The sequence below is a fragment of the Oncorhynchus mykiss genome, chromosome 2, assembly GCF_057628025.1.
Source record: "Oncorhynchus mykiss isolate SJ-2025 chromosome 2, ASM5762802v1, whole genome shotgun sequence".
NCBI lineage: Eukaryota > Metazoa > Chordata > Actinopteri > Salmoniformes > Salmonidae > Oncorhynchus > Oncorhynchus mykiss.
Window position 1 is genome coordinate 92,750,486 of NC_143023.1, and position 17,879 is coordinate 92,768,364.

General features: G+C 44.4%; 1 protein-coding gene across 2 annotated transcripts in view; it reads left to right on the forward strand.

Annotated features, from left to right (window-relative positions):
* The window catches only part of LOC110499936 (anoctamin-1), a 105,036-nt gene that overhangs the window by 16,468 nt on the left and 70,689 nt on the right, over positions 1–17,879 (forward strand). For both annotated transcript variants that reach the window (XM_090212660.1, XM_090212668.1), the window contains exon 2: positions 3,237–3,421. In XM_090212660.1, coding sequence (XP_090068786.1) covers positions 3,314–3,421 — 108 coding nt within the window. In that variant the 5' untranslated portion in view covers positions 3,237–3,313. The remainder of the gene's footprint in view (positions 1–3,236; positions 3,422–17,879) is intronic.

Below are 17,879 nucleotides of genomic sequence, written 5' to 3' on the forward strand. Positions count from 1 at the left end.
ACAGACCTGGATAGTAGGACAGAACTCTGCAGGCTATCTTTGCAGTAAATTGCAACACCGCCCCCTTTGGCAGTTCTATCTTGTCTGAAAATGTTGTAGTTTGGAATTAAAATGTCTGAATTTTTGGTGGTCTTCCTAAGCCAGGATTCAGACACAGCTAGAACATCCGGGTTGGCAGAGTGTGCTAAAGCAGTGAATAGAACAAACTTAGGGAGGAGGCTTCTAATGTTAACATGCATGAAACCAAGGCTATTACGGTTACAGAAGTCGTCAAAAGAGAGCGCCTGGGGAATAGGAGTGGAGCTAGGCACTGCAGGGCCTGGATTCACCTCTACATCGCCAGAGGAACATAGGAGGAGTAGAATAAGGGTGCGACTAAAAGCAATAAGAATTGGTCGTCTAGAACGTCTGGAACAGAGAGTAAAAGGAGGTTTCTGGGGGCGATAAAATAGCATCAAGGTATAATGTACAGACAAAGGTAAGGTAGGATGTGAATACAGTGGAGGTAAACCTAGGTATTGAGTGATGAAGAGAGAGATATTGTCTCTAGAAACATCATTGAAACCAGGAGATGTCATTGCATGTGTGGGTGGTGGAACTAATAGGTTGGATAAGGTATAGTGAGCAGGACTAGAGGCTCTACAGTGAAATAAGCCAATAAACACTAACCAGAACAGCAATGGACAAGACATATTGACATTAAGGAGAGGCATGCTTAGTCGAGTGATCAAAAGGGTCCAGTGAGTGGAGAGGTTGGTTTAGGGTCACGGCGATTTAGACAGCTAGCCAAGCCAACCGGTAGCAAGCTAGCATAGGATGGAGTCTGTTGTTAGCCACCTCTTGCGTTCGGTCAGTAGATTAGTGGGGTTCCGTGTGGTAGAGGGGATTAATCCAAATCACACAACAACAAAAATAAGAACAATAGATATAGTTATAGAGGCCTGAGAAGAAAACATAATAATTCAAATAAATAAATTGTCCGATTGTCTATTCAGATAGCAGCCGGAAAGACAGCTAACGGTTAGCGGGCCGCAGATGGGCGTTCCGGTAACGTCGCGACAGAGGAGCCAGCCGGATCTCCTTCAGGTAGATAACGTCGGCAGTCCGGTTGTGAAGGCCCGGTGGGGCTCCGCGTAGGCAGTGAAACGGGTCCGGATAGGTGACTGCAGCCCAGGAGTGAATGATGGAACTCAGGCGTGATTGACGGAGCTGGCTAGCACCGGAACAATCGATGTTTGCTCCGGAATCGACGAAAGCCGACTGTCACACGGATAGCAGCTAGCTAGCTGTGAGATCCGGGTATGAATGTCCAGAGAGCAGTTGAAATCCAGGGACATGGAGAGAAAAATTGGTCCGGTATGTTCCGTTCCGAGCCGCGCTGCGCCATACAAAACTGGCGATAGATTTTCGATAGATTTTCGAACTAAAGGACAGCCGATGACCACAAACCGTGGTTAGCTTCTGATTAGCTTCTGGGCTAGCTCCTGGCTAGCTCCTGGCTAGCTTCTGGCTAGTTTCTGGCCAGCCTCCTGGAGTTTCTGGCTAGCTTCCTGAAGGATTGCAGATCTGAGGTAAATAATACTTTTTTATAAATATAAATTGGTGAGGCTGGTTGCAGGAGAGTGTTTAGAAGATGAGTTGATGGAAAATAAAAATAAAATGTATGTGAAAAAAGTTGTAAATATATATATATACAGGACACGACAAGACGAGGACAAAAGACGTCTGAACTGCTATGCGATCTTGGATCCTGATGCATCCATGATGCTGCCACCACCATGCTTCACTGTGTTCTCGGAGTGATGAGAGGTGTTGGGTTTGCACCAGACATAACATTTTCCTTGATGGCCAAAAAGTTAAATTTTATCTCATCTGACCAGAGTACCTTCTTCCATGTATTTGGTGCATCCCCCACATGCCTTTTGGTGAACACAAAATGTGTTTGTTTATTTTTTTCTTTAAGCAATGGCTTTTTTCTGGCCACTCTTCCGTAAAGCCCAGCTCTGTGTAGTGTACGGATTAAAGTGGTCCTATGGACAGATACTCCAATCTCAGCTGTGAAGCTTTGCAGCTACTTCAGGGTTATCTTTTGTCTCTTTGTTGCCTCTCTGATTAATGCCCTCCTTGCCTGGTCTGTGAGTTTTGGTGGGCGGCCCTCTCTTGGCAGGTTTATTGTTGTACCATATTCTTTCCATTTATTTAATAATGGATTTAATGATGCTCTGTGGGATGTTCAAAGTTTCTGATATTTTTTTATAACCCAAACCTGATCTATACTTCTCCACAACTTTGTCCCTGACCTGTTTGTAGAGCTCCTTAGTCTTCATGGTGTCCCTTGCTTGGTGGTGCCTGTTGCTTATTGTTGTTGCAGACTCTGGGGCCTTTCAGAACAGGTGTATATACTGAGACCATGTGACAGATCATGTGACACTTAGATTGCACACAGGTGGACTTTATTTAACTCATTATGTGACTTCTGAAGGTAATTGGTTGCACCAGATCTTATTTAGGGGCTTCATAGCAAAAGGGGTGAATGCATATGCACGCATCACTTTTCCATTTTTATTTTGTTGAATTTTTTGAAACAAGTTATTTTTTCATTTCACTTCACCAATTTGGACTATTTTGTGTATGTCCGTTACATGAAATAAAAATAAAAATCCATTTAAATGACTGGTTGTAATTCAACTAAATAGGAAAAACGTCAAGGGGGATGAATACTTTTGCAAGGCACTGTATTTTATGGGACAATATACAAACGTTTTTGAGAAAAATATTTAGAAAATGACACTTTCATTAAGTAAATGTATTTATTAGTTATCTTATTTTTGTTAAGAGAGATGAAAATGTAATAAATTGAAGGTTATTGGTTGATGTGAAAATCAAAATGTATAAATTTTTAAAGTTGTGTGTGGGGGGGTTGCCAAAATTTCTGGAGAATACAATTAGGTCCCCAGAAGTTCTGGTGAAATAAACGGGGTCCCCGCTGAAATAGTTTGATTACCATTGGTTTACCACAGTCAAGGCAAGTTTAAGATATACAATATATAAAAGATATGCACCGGAAACATTTAATGGACACATACTCTATATTATATGTGCCTATATATTTGGACTCATATAGGCCTATTTCATAGCCTACGGAATAGCTTTTTCATCATCTACGGTACTTTTCAACCAACCCAGAATGGATGTGTTGAGACTTGAGAGGTGTACCTTACTGTTTGTCTTCCCAGGTAGAGCCCACCTGACCCACGACCCAGATCCATCAGAAGACCCTCTCAGAGAGCCTGGTCAGCAGTCTGGAGAAGCCATGGAGAGGAATGAGAGGTCCACCCCCGTCCCTGGCAAAGAGAAAGAGGTGGATATCATCAATATCAAGGGCATCGAGGATATAGGCTATGTTCAGCCGGATTCCATAGTAAGTCGGTCACCTTTAGTTTTCAGCAACTGACAATTCAAAGTCCATAGCACATATCAAACTGTAGCAGCATGCAAAGCATGTGATTTTTGGAATGAACATAGCAGCACAGTTAAACCAGTGTTGACAGTGGTAAATACCCTCGGTGGTCCTCTGTAGCTCAGTTGGTAGAGCATGGTGCTGGCAGTGGCAATGTCAGCATAGTGGGTTTGATTCCTAGGACAACAATACGTAAAAATTGTATGCATGGATGGCCTCCTGAGTGGCGCAGCGGTCTAATGCACTGCATTGCAGTGTTGCGGTGTCACTATAGCCTGTGGTTCGATCCCAAGCTGTGTCATTACCTGCTGGGACTGGGAGTACCATAGGGCGGCGCACAATTGGCCCAGCATCGTCTGGGTTAGGGAAGGATTTCGCCAGTGGGGTTGTACTTGGCTCATCGTGCTCTAGCGTCTCCTTGTGGCGGCCTGAGTGCCTAGGTCGTCAGTTGAACGGTGTTTCCTCCGACACATTGGTGCAGCTGGCTTCCGGGTTAAGCCAGTGAGTGTTAAGAAGAGCGATTTGGCGGGTCATGTTTCGGAGGATGAATGACTCAAACTTCGCAGTTGCAGCGATGAGACAAGATCGTAATCATGAAATTGGGGAAGAAAAAGGGGGTAAAAGGGGGAAAAAATTACACGCAACTGACAACTGTAAGTTGTTTTGGATAAAAGCATCTGCTAAATGGTATACAGTTGAAGTTGGAAGTTTATCTTCACCTCTACACATTTAAACTCAGTTTTTCACAATTCCTGACATTTAATAGAAATTCAGTCACCACTTTATTTTAAGAATGTGAAATGTCAGAATAATAGTAGAAATAATGATTTATTTCAGCTTTTATTTATTTCATCAAATTCCCAGTGGGTCAGAAGTTTACATACACTCAATTAATATTTGGTAGCATTGCCTTTAAATTGTTTAACTTGGGTCAAACGTTTCGGGTAGCCTTCCACAAGCTTCCACAATAAGTTGGGTGAATTTTGGCCAATTCCTCCTGACAGAGCTGGTGTAACTGAGTCAGGTTTGTAGGCTTCCTTGCTTGCACACACTTTTTCAGTTCTACCCACACATTTTCTATAGGATTGAGGTCTGGGCTTTGTGATGGCGACTCCAAAACCTTGACTTTGCTGTCCTTAAGCCATTTTGCCACAACTTTGGAAGTATGCTTGGGGTCATTGTCCATTTGGAAGACCCATTTCCGTCCAATATTTAACTTTCTGACTGATTTTTTATTTATTTTGTCTTGAGATGTTGCTTATATATCTATGTAATTTTCCTTTCCTCATGATGCCATCTATTTTGTGAAGTGCACCAGTCCATCCTGCAGCAAAGCACCCCCACAACATGATGCTGCCACCCCCGTGCTTCACGATTGGGATGGTGTTCTTCGGCTTGCAAGCCTCCCCCTTTTTCCTCCAAACATAACGATGGTCATTATGGCCAAACAGTTTTATTTTTGTTTCATCAGACCAGAGAACATTTCTCCAAAAAGTACGATCTTCGTCCCCATGTGCAGTTGCAAACTGTATTTTGGCTTTTTTATGGCGGTTTTGGAGCAGTGGCTTCATCCTTGCTGAGCGGCCTTTCAGGTTATGTCCATATAGGACCTGTTTTACTGTGGATATGGATACTTTTGTACCTGTTTCCTCCAGCATCTTCACAAGGTCCTTTGCTGTTGTTCTGGGATTGATTTGCACTTTTCGCACCAAAGTACGTTCATCTCTAGGAGACAGAACACGTCTCCTTCCTGAGTGATATGACGGCTGCGTGTTCCCATGGTGTATATAAATGCATACTATTGCTTGTATAGATGAACGTGGTACCTTCAGGCATTTGGGAAATTGCTCCCAAGGATGAACAAGACTTGTTGAGGTCTACAATTTCTTTTCTGAGGTCTTGGCTGATTTCGTTTGATTTTCCCATGATGTCAAGCAAAGAGGCACTGAGTTTGAAGGTAGGCCTTGAAATACATCCGCAGGTACACCTCCAATTGACTCAAATTATGTTAATTAGCCTTCTAAAGCCATGACATAATTTTCTGTAATTCTCCAAGCTGTTTATAGGCACAGTCAACTTCATGTATGTAAACTTCTGACCCACTGGAATTGTGATGAAGTGAATTATAAGTTAAATAATCTGTCTTTAAACAATTGTTGGAAAAATTACTTGTGTCATGCACAAAGTAGATGTCCTAACCGACTTGCCAGAACTATAGTTTGTTAACAAGACATTTGTGGAGTGGTTGAAAAACAAGTTTTAATGACTGACCTAAGTGTATGTAAACTTCCGACTTCAACTGTATATTATAATTGATTAGTGTGCCCATTCACAAGTTTACATCACAGTGGAGATACCTCATTGTTTGTTTCCTTTTGCTCTGGGGCCGTATGTATCAAGCGTCAGAGTAGGAGTACTGATCTAGGAAATACATTCTGTCTCAGCTGTCTTAGCTAAAGAACTGTTCCCGTGATCTACATACAGTACCAGTCAAAAGTTTGGACACACCTACTCATTCAAGGGTTTTTCTTTCTTTTTACTATTAAATACATTGTAGAATAATAGTGAAGACATCCCAATTCTGTAGTAACACATATGGAATCATGTTGTAACCTAAAAGTGTTAAACAAATTTACATTTTTAAAATATTTTATATTCTTTAAAGTAGCCACCCTTTGCCTTGATGACAGCTTTCCACACTCTTGGCATTCTCTCAATCAGCTTCACCTGAAATGCTTTCCCAACAATCTTGACGGAGATCCCACATATGCTGAGTACTTGTTGTCAGCTTTTCCTTCACTCTACGTCCAACTCATCCCAAACCATCTCAATAATGGGTTGTGGTCAGGTGATTGTGGAGGCCAGGTCTTCTGATGCAGCACTCCATCACTCTTCTTCTTGCTTGGTCAAATGCCCCTTACATAGCCTGGAGGTGTGTTGAGTCATTGTCCTGTTGAAAAACAAATGATAGTTCCACTAAGAGTAAACTAGATGGGTTGGCGTATCGCTGCAGAATGCTTTGGTAACCATGCTGGTTCAGTGTGCCTTGAATTCTAAATAAATTACTGACAGTGTCACCAGCAAAGCACCCCCACACCATCACACCTCCTCCTCCATGCTTCACGGTGGGAACCACACATGCATGGATAATCTCAAATCAAATCAAAGTTTATTTGTCTGCAAACTTAATGATGGTGTTGGACTCATGCCTGGCCATGCAGTCGTGGGTAAACAGGGAAAACAGGAGGGGACTGAGCACGCACCCCTGGGGAGCTCCAGTGTTGAGGATCAGCGTGGCAGATGTGTTGCTACCTACCCTCACCACCTGCGGGCGACCCGTCAGGAAGTCCAGGATCCAATTGAAGAGAGAGGTGTTTAGTCCCAGGTTCCTTAGCTTAGTGATGAGCTTTGAGGGTACTATGGTGTTGAACGCTGAGCTGTAGTCAATGAATAGCATTTTCACATAGGTGTTCCTTTTGTCCAGGTGGGAAAGGGCAGTGTGGAGTGCAATAGAGATTGCATCATCTGTGGATCTGTTTGGGGCGGTAATGAAATTGGAGTGGGTCCAGGGTTTCTGGGATAATGGTGTTGATGTGAGCCATTACCAGCCTTTCAAAGCACTTCATGGCTACAGACGTGAGTGCTACGGGTCTTTAGTCATTTAGGCAGTTTGCCTTTGTGTTCTTGGGCACAGGGACTATGGTGGTCTGCTTGAAGCATGTTGGTATTACAGACTCAATCAGGGACATGTTGAAAATGTCAGTGAAGACACCTGCCAATTGGTCAGCACATGCCCGGAGCACACGTCCTGGTAATCCGTCTTGCCCCGCAGCCTTGTGTATGTTGACTTGTTTAAACGTCTTACTCACGTCGGCTACGGAGAGCGTGATGACACAGTCGTCCGGAACAGCTGATGCTCTCATGCATGCCTCAGTGTTGCTTGCCTCGAAGCGAGCATAGAAGTGATTTAGCTCCTCTGGTAGGCTCGTGTCACTGGGCAGCTCGCGGCTGTGCTTCCCTTTGTAGTCTGTAATAGTTTGCAAGCAATGCCACATCCGACGAGCATCGGAGCTGGTGTAGTATGATTCAATCTTAGCCCTGTATTGCTGCTTTGCCTGTTTGATGGTTCGTCGCAGGTCATAGAGGGATTTATTGTAAGCTTCCAGGTTACAATAAAAAAAGAAAGCGGCAGCTCTACCCTTTAGCTCAGTGCGAATGTTGCCTGTAATCCATGGCTTCTGGTTGGGGTATGTGCGGTCACTGTGGGAACGATGTCCTCAATGCACTTATTGATAAAGCCAGTGACTGATGTGGTGTATTCCTCAATGCCATCGGAAGAATCACGGAACATGTTCCAGTCTGTGATAGCAAAACTGTCCTGTAGTTTAGCATCTGCTTCATCTGACCATATTTTTTATAGACCAAATCACTGGTGCTTCCTGCTTTAATTTTTGCTTGTAAGCAGGAATCAGGAGGATAGAGTTGTGGTTGTATTTAACAAATTGAAGGCGAGGGAGAGCTTTGTATGTGTCTCTGTGTTTGAAGTACAGTTGATCTAAAATTTGTTTCCCTCTGGTTGCACATTTAACATGTTGATAGAACTGGTTTAAGTTTCCCTGCATTAAAGTCTCCGGCCACTAGGAGCGCCGCCTCTGGGTGAGTGGTTTCCTGTTTGCTTATGTCCTTATACAGCTGACTGAGTGCGGTCTTAGTGCCCGCATCTGATTGTGGTGGTAAATAAACAGCCACAAAAAGTATAGCTGAGAACTCTCTGGGCAAGTAGTGTGGCCTGCAATTTATCACAATATACTCTACTTCAAGCGAGGAAAATCTAGAGACTTACTTAGATTTCGTGCACCAGCTGTTGTTTACAAATATGCACAGACCGCCCCTTCTCGTCTTACCAGAGTGTGCTGTTCTATCCTACCGGTTTAGCGTGTATCCCGCTAGCTGAATATCCATGTCGTCATTCAGCCACGATTCCGTGAAACATAGGATATTACAGTTTTGGATGTCCCTTTGGTAGGATATTTGTGATCGTACCCCTTCTAATTTATTGTCTAATGATTGCACATTGGCGAGTAATATTGACGGTAATGGCAGCTTTCTACTCACCTTCTGCAGATCCGGACAAGGCATCCGGCTCTTCTTCCTCTGCATCGCTTCCTTATGTGAATAATTGACATGTCTACCCTGCGGGGTGTTTGGAGAATATCGTGTGGGTCCTGTTTGTTGTTGTTGTTGTTGAAAAAATCTTAGTCTAATCCGAGGTGAGTGATCGCTGTCGTGATATCCAGAAGCTCTTAGTCTAATCCGAGGTGAGTGATCGCTGTCGTGATATCCAGAAGCTCTTAGTCTAATCCGAGGTGAGTGATCGCTGTCGTGATATCCAGAAACTCTTAGTCTAATCCGAGGTGAGTGATCGCTGTCGTGATATCCAGAAGCTCTTAGTCTAATCCGAGGTGAGTGATCGTTGTCGTGATATCCAGAAACTCTTAGTCTAATCCGAGGTGAGTGATCGCTGTCGTGATATCCAGAAGTTCTTAGTCTAATCCGAGGTGAGTGATCGCTGTCGTGATATCCAGAAGCTCTTTGTCTAATCCGAGGTGAGGGATCGCTGTCCTGATATCCAGAAGCTCTTTGTCTAATCTGAGGTGAGTGATCGCTGTCCTGATATCCAGAAGCTCTTAGTCTAATCCGAGGTGAGTGATCTCTGTCCTGATATCCAGAAGCTCTTCGTCCAATCTGAGGTGAGTGATCGCTGTCGTGATATCCAGAAGCTCTTAGTCTAATCCGAGGTGAGTGATCGCTGTCGTGATATCCAGAAGCTCTTTGTCTAATCCAAGGTGAGTGATCGCTGTCCTGATATCCAGAAGCTCTTTGTCTAATCCGAGTTGTGTGATCGCTGTCGTGATATCCAGAAGCTCTTTGTCTAATCCGAGGTGAGGTATCGCTGTCCTGATATCCAGAAGCCCTTTGTCTAATCCGAGGTGAGTGATCGCTGTCCTGATATCCAGAAGCTCTTTGTCTAATCCAAGGTGAGTGATCGCTGTCCTGATATCCAGAAGCTCTTAGTCTAATCCGAGGTGAGTGATCGCTGTCGTGATATCCAGAAGCTCTTTGTCTAATCCAAGGTGAGTGATCGCTGTCCTGATATCCAGAAGCTCTTTGTCTAATCCGAGTTGTGTGATCGCTGTCGTGATATCCAGAAGCTCTTTGTCTAATCCGAGGTGAGGTATCTCTGTCCTGATATCCAGAAGCCCTTTGTCTAATCCGAGGTGAGTGATCGCTGTCCTGATATCCAGAAGCTCTTTGTCTAATCCAAGGTGAGTGATCGCTGTCCTGATATCCAGAAGCTCTTTGTCTAATCCGAGGTGAGTGATCGCTGTCGTGATATCCAGAAGCTCTTTGTCTAATCCGAGGTGAGTGATCGCTGTCGTGATATCCAGAAGCTCTTTGTCTAATCCGAGGTGAGTGATCGCTGTCGTGATATCCAGAAGCTCTTTGTCTTATCCGAGGTGAGTGATCGCTGTCATGATATCCAGAAGCTCTTTGTCTTATCCGAGGTGAGTGATCGCTGTCCTGATATCCAGAAGCTCTTAGTCTAATCCGAGGTGAGTGATCTCTGTCCTGATATCCAGAAGCTCTTCGTCCAATCTGAGGTGAGTGATCGCTGTCGTGATATCCAGAAGCTCTTTGTCTAATCTGAGGTGAGTGATCGCTGTTGTGATATCCAGAAGCTCTTTGTCTAATCCGAGGTGAGGGATCGCTGTCCTGATATCCAGGAGCTCTTTGTCTAATCTGAGGTGAGTGATCGCTGTCGTGATATCCAGAAGCTCTTTGTCTAATCTGAGGTGAGTGATCGCTGTTGTGATATCCAGAAGCTCTTTGTCTTATCCGAGGTGAGTGATTGCTGTTGTGATATCCAGAAGCTCTTTGTCTTATCCGAGGTGAGTGATCGCTGTCGTGATATCCAGAAGCTCTTTTCTGCCGTAAGATATGGTTGCAGAAACATTATATACAAACATTGCAAGAAAAAACAAAGTAATAGCACAATTGGTTAGGAGAACGTAAAACGGCGGCCATCTCCTCCATCTCTCCACCATTTAAAAAAAATCTGTTCACCTACTCTGCGTCTCACAAAGACACGGCGGTTAGAACCAAAAATGTGGACAGATATTCACCGGTCTAATGTCCATTGCTCGTGTTTCTTGGTCCAAGCAAGTCTCTTCTTAGTGTCCTTTGGTAGTGGTTTCTTTGCAGCAATTCCACCATGAAGGCCTGATTTACTTAGTCTCTTCTGAACAGTTGATGTTGAGGGTTACTCTTTGAACCATTTATTTGGGCTGCAATATCTGAGGCTGGTAACTCTGATTAACTTATCCTCTGCAGCAGAGGCAACTCTGGGTCTTCCTTTCCTGTGGCGGTCCTCATGAGAGACAGGTAACTCTAATGAACTAATCCTCTGAAGCAGAGGTAACTCTGGGTCTTCCTTTCCTGTGGCGGTCCTCATGAGAGACAGTTTCATCATAGCGCTTGATGGTTTTTGCAACTGCACTTGAAGAAACTTCAAGTTCTTGACATGTTCTGCATTGACTGACCTTCATGTCTTAAAGTAATGATGGACTTATTTGCTTATTTTAGCTGTTCTTGCCATAATATGGACGTGGTCTTTTACCAAATAGGACTGTCTTCTGTATACACCCCCCACCCCCACCTTGTCACAACACAACTGATTGGCTCAAACGCATTAAGAAGCAAAGAAATTACACAAACTAACTGTTGACAAGGCACACCTGTTCATTTAAGTGCATTCCAGGTGACTGGTTGAGAGAATGCCAAGAGTGTGCAAAGTTGTCATCAAGGCAAAAGGTGGCTATTTTGAAGAATCTGAAATATAAAATATATTTTGATTTGTTTAACACTTTTTTGCTTACTACATGATCCTATATGTGTTATTTCATAGTTTTGATGTCTTCACTATTATTCTACAATGTATAACTTAGTAAAAATAAAGAAAAACCATTGAATGAGTAGTTGTGTCCAAACTTTTGACTGGTATTGTAAATGTCTAGTGACATATGATATGGCATGTGGTGGCATATGCCTGTTCGCACATATTAAGGACAGGCAAGAAAAATAGCTGAAGGCCTATATGTTGTTCTGAAGGATTATATGCATCACTACATACAGTCTTCCAATCACAAACTTTTGACTGGTACTCTATTTCTCTACTCTGTCTGCATACGTAACACACCGCACTGTGACAAGTGTATAACTCTTGACTGACTGATAACATGAAACAATGTCTACTAGGTGTTGGATATTTTGTGTTGATGTAGACATGGAACAGTTCTGTGACAAGCCTTTTGGGAAATGCTGGCTAAGTTAATTAGTTGTTTGGCCTACAGGTGGTTTGCTAGACATTTTACGGTCATTATTGAGAAAATGTATTAGCAGGATTGGGGAGTAACTGATTACATGCTACATGTAATCTGATTACAAAAAACGGTCATCAGTTACCTTACCAGCAAAAATATAGTAATCATATTATGTCATATGATAGCTGTATACAGTAATGTCATAGGCTAGCTGTATACAGTAATGTCCTAGGCTAGCTGTAAGGACTTTCCTAGCTGTATACAGCACTTGGGTCATTGCCAGCAGCATAACACCCTGCCTCCCACTGCTGGCTCGCTTCTGACGCAAAGTAGGGTTGGTCCTGGCCAGTCCATGGATGGGTGACCAGATGCTGTGGTGTTGGAGGGCCAGTAGGAGGCACCCTTTCCTCTGGTCTAAAAAAATATCCCAATGCCCCAGGGAAGTGATTGGGGACATTGCCTTGTGTAGGGTGCTGTCTTTTGGATGAGACATTAAACGGGTGTCCTGACTCTCTGTGGTCACTAAAGATCCCATGGCACTTTTCGTAAGAATAGGAGTGTTAACCCTGATGTCCTGGTTAAATTCCTAATCTGGCCTTCATACCATCATGGCCACCGAATCATCCCCAGTTTGCAATTGGCTCATTCATCCCCCCCTCCTCTCCACTGTAACTATTCTCCAGGTCGTTGCTGTAAATGAGAATGTGTTCTCAGTCAACGTACCTGGGAAAATAAATAGGAGTGTCCTAGGCTAGCTGTATACAGTAACACTAAGCATTGGGGTGATCTGACCACATCCTTATGTTCCCTAGACCTGTGAGAAGTGAACTTTGCCTCAGCTTCCTGTGTGGAGCAGACTGAGACATGTTTTCCTCTGGGACCACTCGCTGGTTTACAAGGCTGCTCTTGTTATGTTTATTAGTTAGTTGTGTATTTGTTTTACTTTTTTAGTAGCTAAAAATAAACTGTCCCTGGAGACTATTTTTCAGAGTTATGCAATGTCACAACATTTTAAGATTCTGTCCAAGATTTTTTTGTTGTTGTGGCTATTAACTAGTAGTTCACAAATATAGTTTTACATTTGTTGACTATCTTCTATTACTAACCTTAATTTGTTTTTGTAATAACAGGACCCACCTGTAAAATATTATCGGTCTCAGCATGACTCCCTGTCAAAATAAAGGTTAAATTAGAAACAAACAAAAACATGTTTTGAGTGAGAGGTGGGCATTGGTCTGAAACTGAAAAAGTAAGGACATTCACAAGCATCACATTGACTACTTTACCCATGCTCTACCAAAGATTTCCACCACACAGCTTTGACCTGTTACAGTAGCTGTCTTCATCTATTGTACTTCAAACATTGTGTAGGCAAGTTGCTTAGGATTCAAACCTTCTCAAAAAGCCCAATTCATATTCTTCAGAGCAGTGTCGGTCGGTGCAATTTAAGATGAGGGAGGATTTAAAAAAATGATGAGCATGGCCTATTTTTTCTATTACAGCATATTGGATGACTGTGTCACGCGGAATGACGCTGGAGAGACTAAGCAGGTACGGGGAGTAAAACATTTAATTATAACGGACAGAGACGAGACAGGAACAGCGTCAGAAACAAATTCAAAAGACAAAAATAATACAATTCAGCAGCGGGGAAAAGAGCTGGGGAACTGACAAATACTGTATAGGGGAGGAAATAACAGGTGATGAGTGAGTTCAGGTGAGTCCAATAACGCTGAAACGAGTGACGAGGGAGGGCAGGTGTTAGTGATGATTGCAGGAGCTTGTGATGCAGGGTAATCTGGCACCCTCAAGCGCCAGGGGAAGGGAAGAGTGGGAGCAGACATGACAGTACCCTTCCCTCTTGGGACGCCACCCGAAACCGGGGCGAACCGGCCGAGACATGAGCGCTGGGCAAGCCGGTTGGGGCGTGAAAACCCATCGAACCAAATCGGGCGAGCCTGGCGAGCCGGCCAAGGCATGAGAGCCTGACGATCCGGCTGAGGCAATGAGAGCCTGTTGATCCCACAGCAGAAGGGGAGCCCGATGATCCAGTGGAGTGTGACGTGGGATGGGAAAGCGCCGAGCCAGGAAAACCTCTCGAGCCAGCCAGGACGTGAAAGCCCGATGGGCTGGCTTAGGCAACCCCGGTTCCATCGGCGCAGGATCCACCCCGACGTCACCAACAAAACAAAAAAACAAAACTCCTGGACTGGCTGGGCGTACCTGCTGGAACGTGTGCTACGGCTGAGTGTTGTTATCGTGATCAGTGAATTGAGATAAGGCGGAGCTTTACCTAGCATAGACGTATAAATGACCTGGAGCCAGTGGGTAGACCGACTAGAGCATACAGGTCGCAGTGGTGGGTGGTATAAGGTGATTTGGTGATAAAACGGATGGCACTGTGGCAGACTGCATCCAGTTTGCTGAGTAGAGTATTGGAAGCTATTTTGTAGATGACATGCCCGAAGTCGAGGATCGGTAGGACAGTCAGTTTTACTAGGGTAAGTTTGGCGGGGTGAGTGAAGGAAGCTTTGTTGTGAAATAGAAAGCCGATTTGTCATGTATTGTCATGTTGTGTCTTGTTTCTGTCCTTTCCCTTCACCCTGTCTCCCTCTGCTGGTCGTTATTAGGTTACCTTTTCTCCCCCTCTTTCCCCCAGCTGTTCCTTGTCTCCTCCTAACTACCTCGTCACCCCTTTTCCCACCTGTTCCCTTTTTCCCTCTGATTAGTCCTCTATATCTCTCTCTGTTTTTGTTTCTGTCTTTGTCGGATTCTTGTTTGTGTTATTCATGCCTGAACCAGACTATCGTCATGTTTGCTGCAACCTTGTCCTGTCCTGTCGGAATCTGCCGGTCCATCTGAGCCTACGTTTGTTTTGTTATTAAAGAAGCTCTGTTTACGTTAATTCGCTTTTGGGTCCTCATTCACGCACCGTAACACGATTCTAGATTTGATTTTGGAGATGTTTAATATGAATCTGGAAGGAGAGTTTACAGTCTAACCAGACACCTAGGTATTTATAGTTGTCCATATATTCTAGGTCGGAACCGTCCAGGGTGGTGATGCTAGCCGGGCGGGCGGGTGCGGGCAGCGAACAGTTGAAAAGCATGCATTTGGTTTTACTAGCGTTTAAGAGCAGTTGGAGGCCACAGAAAGAGTGTTGTATGGCATTGAAGCTCGTTTGGAGGTTAGTTAGCACAGTGTCTAAGGAAGGGCCAGAAGTATACAGAACGGTGTCGTCTGCGTAGAGGTGGATCAGGGAATCGCCCGCAGCAAGAGTGACATCATTGATATATACAGAGAAAAGAGTCGGCCCGAGAATTTAACCCTGTGGTACCCCCATAGAGACTGCCAGAGGTCCGGACAACATGCCCCCCGATTTGACACACTGAACGCTATCTGTAAAGTAGTTGGTGAACCAGGCGAGGAGTCATTAGAAAAACCAAGGCAATTGAGTCTGCCGATAAGAATACGGTGATTGACAGAGTCGAAAGCCTTGGCCAGGTCGATGAAGACGGCTGCACAGTACTGTCTTTTTTCGATGGTGGTTATGATATCGTTTAGTACCTTGAGCTTGGCTGAGGTGCCCCGTGACCGGCTCGGAAGCTGGATTGCACAGTGGTGAAAGTAGGATGTGATTCTAAATGGTCAGTGATCTGTTTATTAACTTGGCTTTCGAAGACTTTAGATAGACAGGGCAGGATGGATATAGGTCTGCAACAGTTTGGGTCTAGGGTGTCACCCCCTTTGAAGAGGGGGATGACCGCGGCAGCTTTCCAATCTTTAGGGATCTCGGACGATACGAAAGAGAGGTTGAACAGGCTGGTAATAGGGGTTGCAACAATGGCGGTGGATAGTTTTAGAAAGAGAGGGTTCAGATTGTCTAGCCCAGCTGATTTGTACGGGTCCAGGTTTGCAGCTCTTTCAGAACATCTGCTATCTGGATTTGGGTTAAGGAGAAGGTGGAGAGGCTTGGGCGAGTAGCTGCGAGGGGGGGGGGGGGGGGAGCTGATGGCCGGGGTTGGAGTAGCCAGGATGCTTATTGATATTTTTGATTATCATGGATTTATCGGTGGTGACCGTGTTACGTAGCCTCAGTGCAGTGGGCAGCTGGGAGGAGGTGCTCTTATTCTCCATGGACTTTACAGTGTCCCAAAACCTTTTGGAGTTAGAACTACAGTATGCAAATTTCTGCTTGAAAAAGCTAGCCTTTTCTGACTGCGTGTATTGGTTCCTGACTTCCCTGAACAGTTGCATATCGCAGGGACTATTCGATGCTATTGCAGACCACCACAGGATGTTTTTGTGCTGGTCAAGGGCAGTCAGGTCTGGATTGAACCAATGGCTATATCTGTTCTCAGTTCTGCATTTTTTGAACGGGGCATGCTTATCTAAGATGGTGAGGAAATTACTTTTAAAGAATGACCAGGCATCCTCGACTGATAGGATGATGTCAGTATCCTTCCAGGATACCCGGACCAGGTCGATTAGAAAGGCCTGCACACAGAAGTGTTTTAGGGAGCTTTTGACAGTGATGAGGGGTGGTCGTTTGACTTCGGACCCATAGCGGATACAGGCAATGAGGCAGTGATCGCTGAGATCCTGATTGAAAACAGCGGAGGTGTATTTGGAGGGCAAGTTGGTCAGGATAATGTCTATGAGGGTGCCCATGTTTACGGATTTAGGGTTGTACCTGTTGGGTTCCTTGATGATTTGTGTGAGATTGAGGGCATCTAGCTTAGAATGTAGAACTGCCGGGTGTTGAGCATTTCCCAGTTTAGGTCACCTAACAGAACGAACTCTGAAGCTAGATGGGGGGCAAACAATTCACAAATTGTGTCCAGGGCACAGCTGGGAGCGGAGGAGGGTCGATAGCAGGCGGCAACAGTGAGAGACTTATTTCTGGAGAGATTAATTTTTAAAATTAGAAGTTTGAACTGTTTGGGTATAGACCTGGAAAGTATGACAGAACTTTGCAGGCTATCGCTGCAGTAGATCGCAACTGTTGTTGGGTATGGAAAATGTTGTTGTTGGGTATGGAAATCTCAGAATTTTTGGTGGCCAAGATTCTTGGTGGCCATGATTTTTCCTAAGCCAGGATTCAGACACGGCAAGGACATTAGGGTTGGCGGAGTGTGCTAAAGCAGTGAGTAAAACAAACTTAGGGAGGAGGCTTCTGATGTTGACATGCATGAAACCAAGGCTTTTTCGGTCACAGAAGTCAACAAATGAGGGTGCCTGGGGACACGCAGGGCCTGGGTTTACCTCCACATCACCCGAGGAACAGAGGAGGAGTTGGATGAGGGTACGGCTAAAGGCTATCAAAACTGGTCGCCTAGAGCGTTGGGGACAAATAATAAAAGGTGCAGATTTCTGGGCGTGGTAGAATAGATTCAGGGCATAATGTGCAGACAGGTGTATGGTGGGGTGCGGGTACAGCGGAGGTGGTTCTTGCTATGAGGTCTAAAAATTTAAAATAATAGCGGTTCCGTATCACATTGGGTGAGGCAGGTTACTGGAAGGTATAATTGAATTAATATTGAAATATATACAAGAAAATACAAAAGTACATGAGAGGACGAACAAAACACATTTGCACTGATACGCCATCTTGGATTGCAAGTGGTTAACAAAGAAATAGCTACTCCTATTTGCTTAATTTAGAGTTATTAATGTAACTTTAGGTGTTCTACAAACATTGGGCTTTCTGTTTTGATTTTTAAAACACTGTAAGGCTGCATGATGCGACTAATGATGATTTGAAAAAGGTTGCTTGACATGAGACATGAGCTCTGCTTTGACACTCCAATAGTCTCTCATTCACAATTTGACAAGCACTTGATAATGCCTCAAATTTCACGACGGCATCCCTTTGTGACCTTAACGCACCCTAAAAAAAATCCATGCCTTTTGCGGCCCGAAGTTCTGCATTGTGCCCTTCTTCCTGAGTGTGCTGTGCAATCCGAAGCTTCGCTCACTCACATGGCTCTTTGTCACGTGGCTATAAGTGAAGACAGACACATCGGGGACGCAACTGC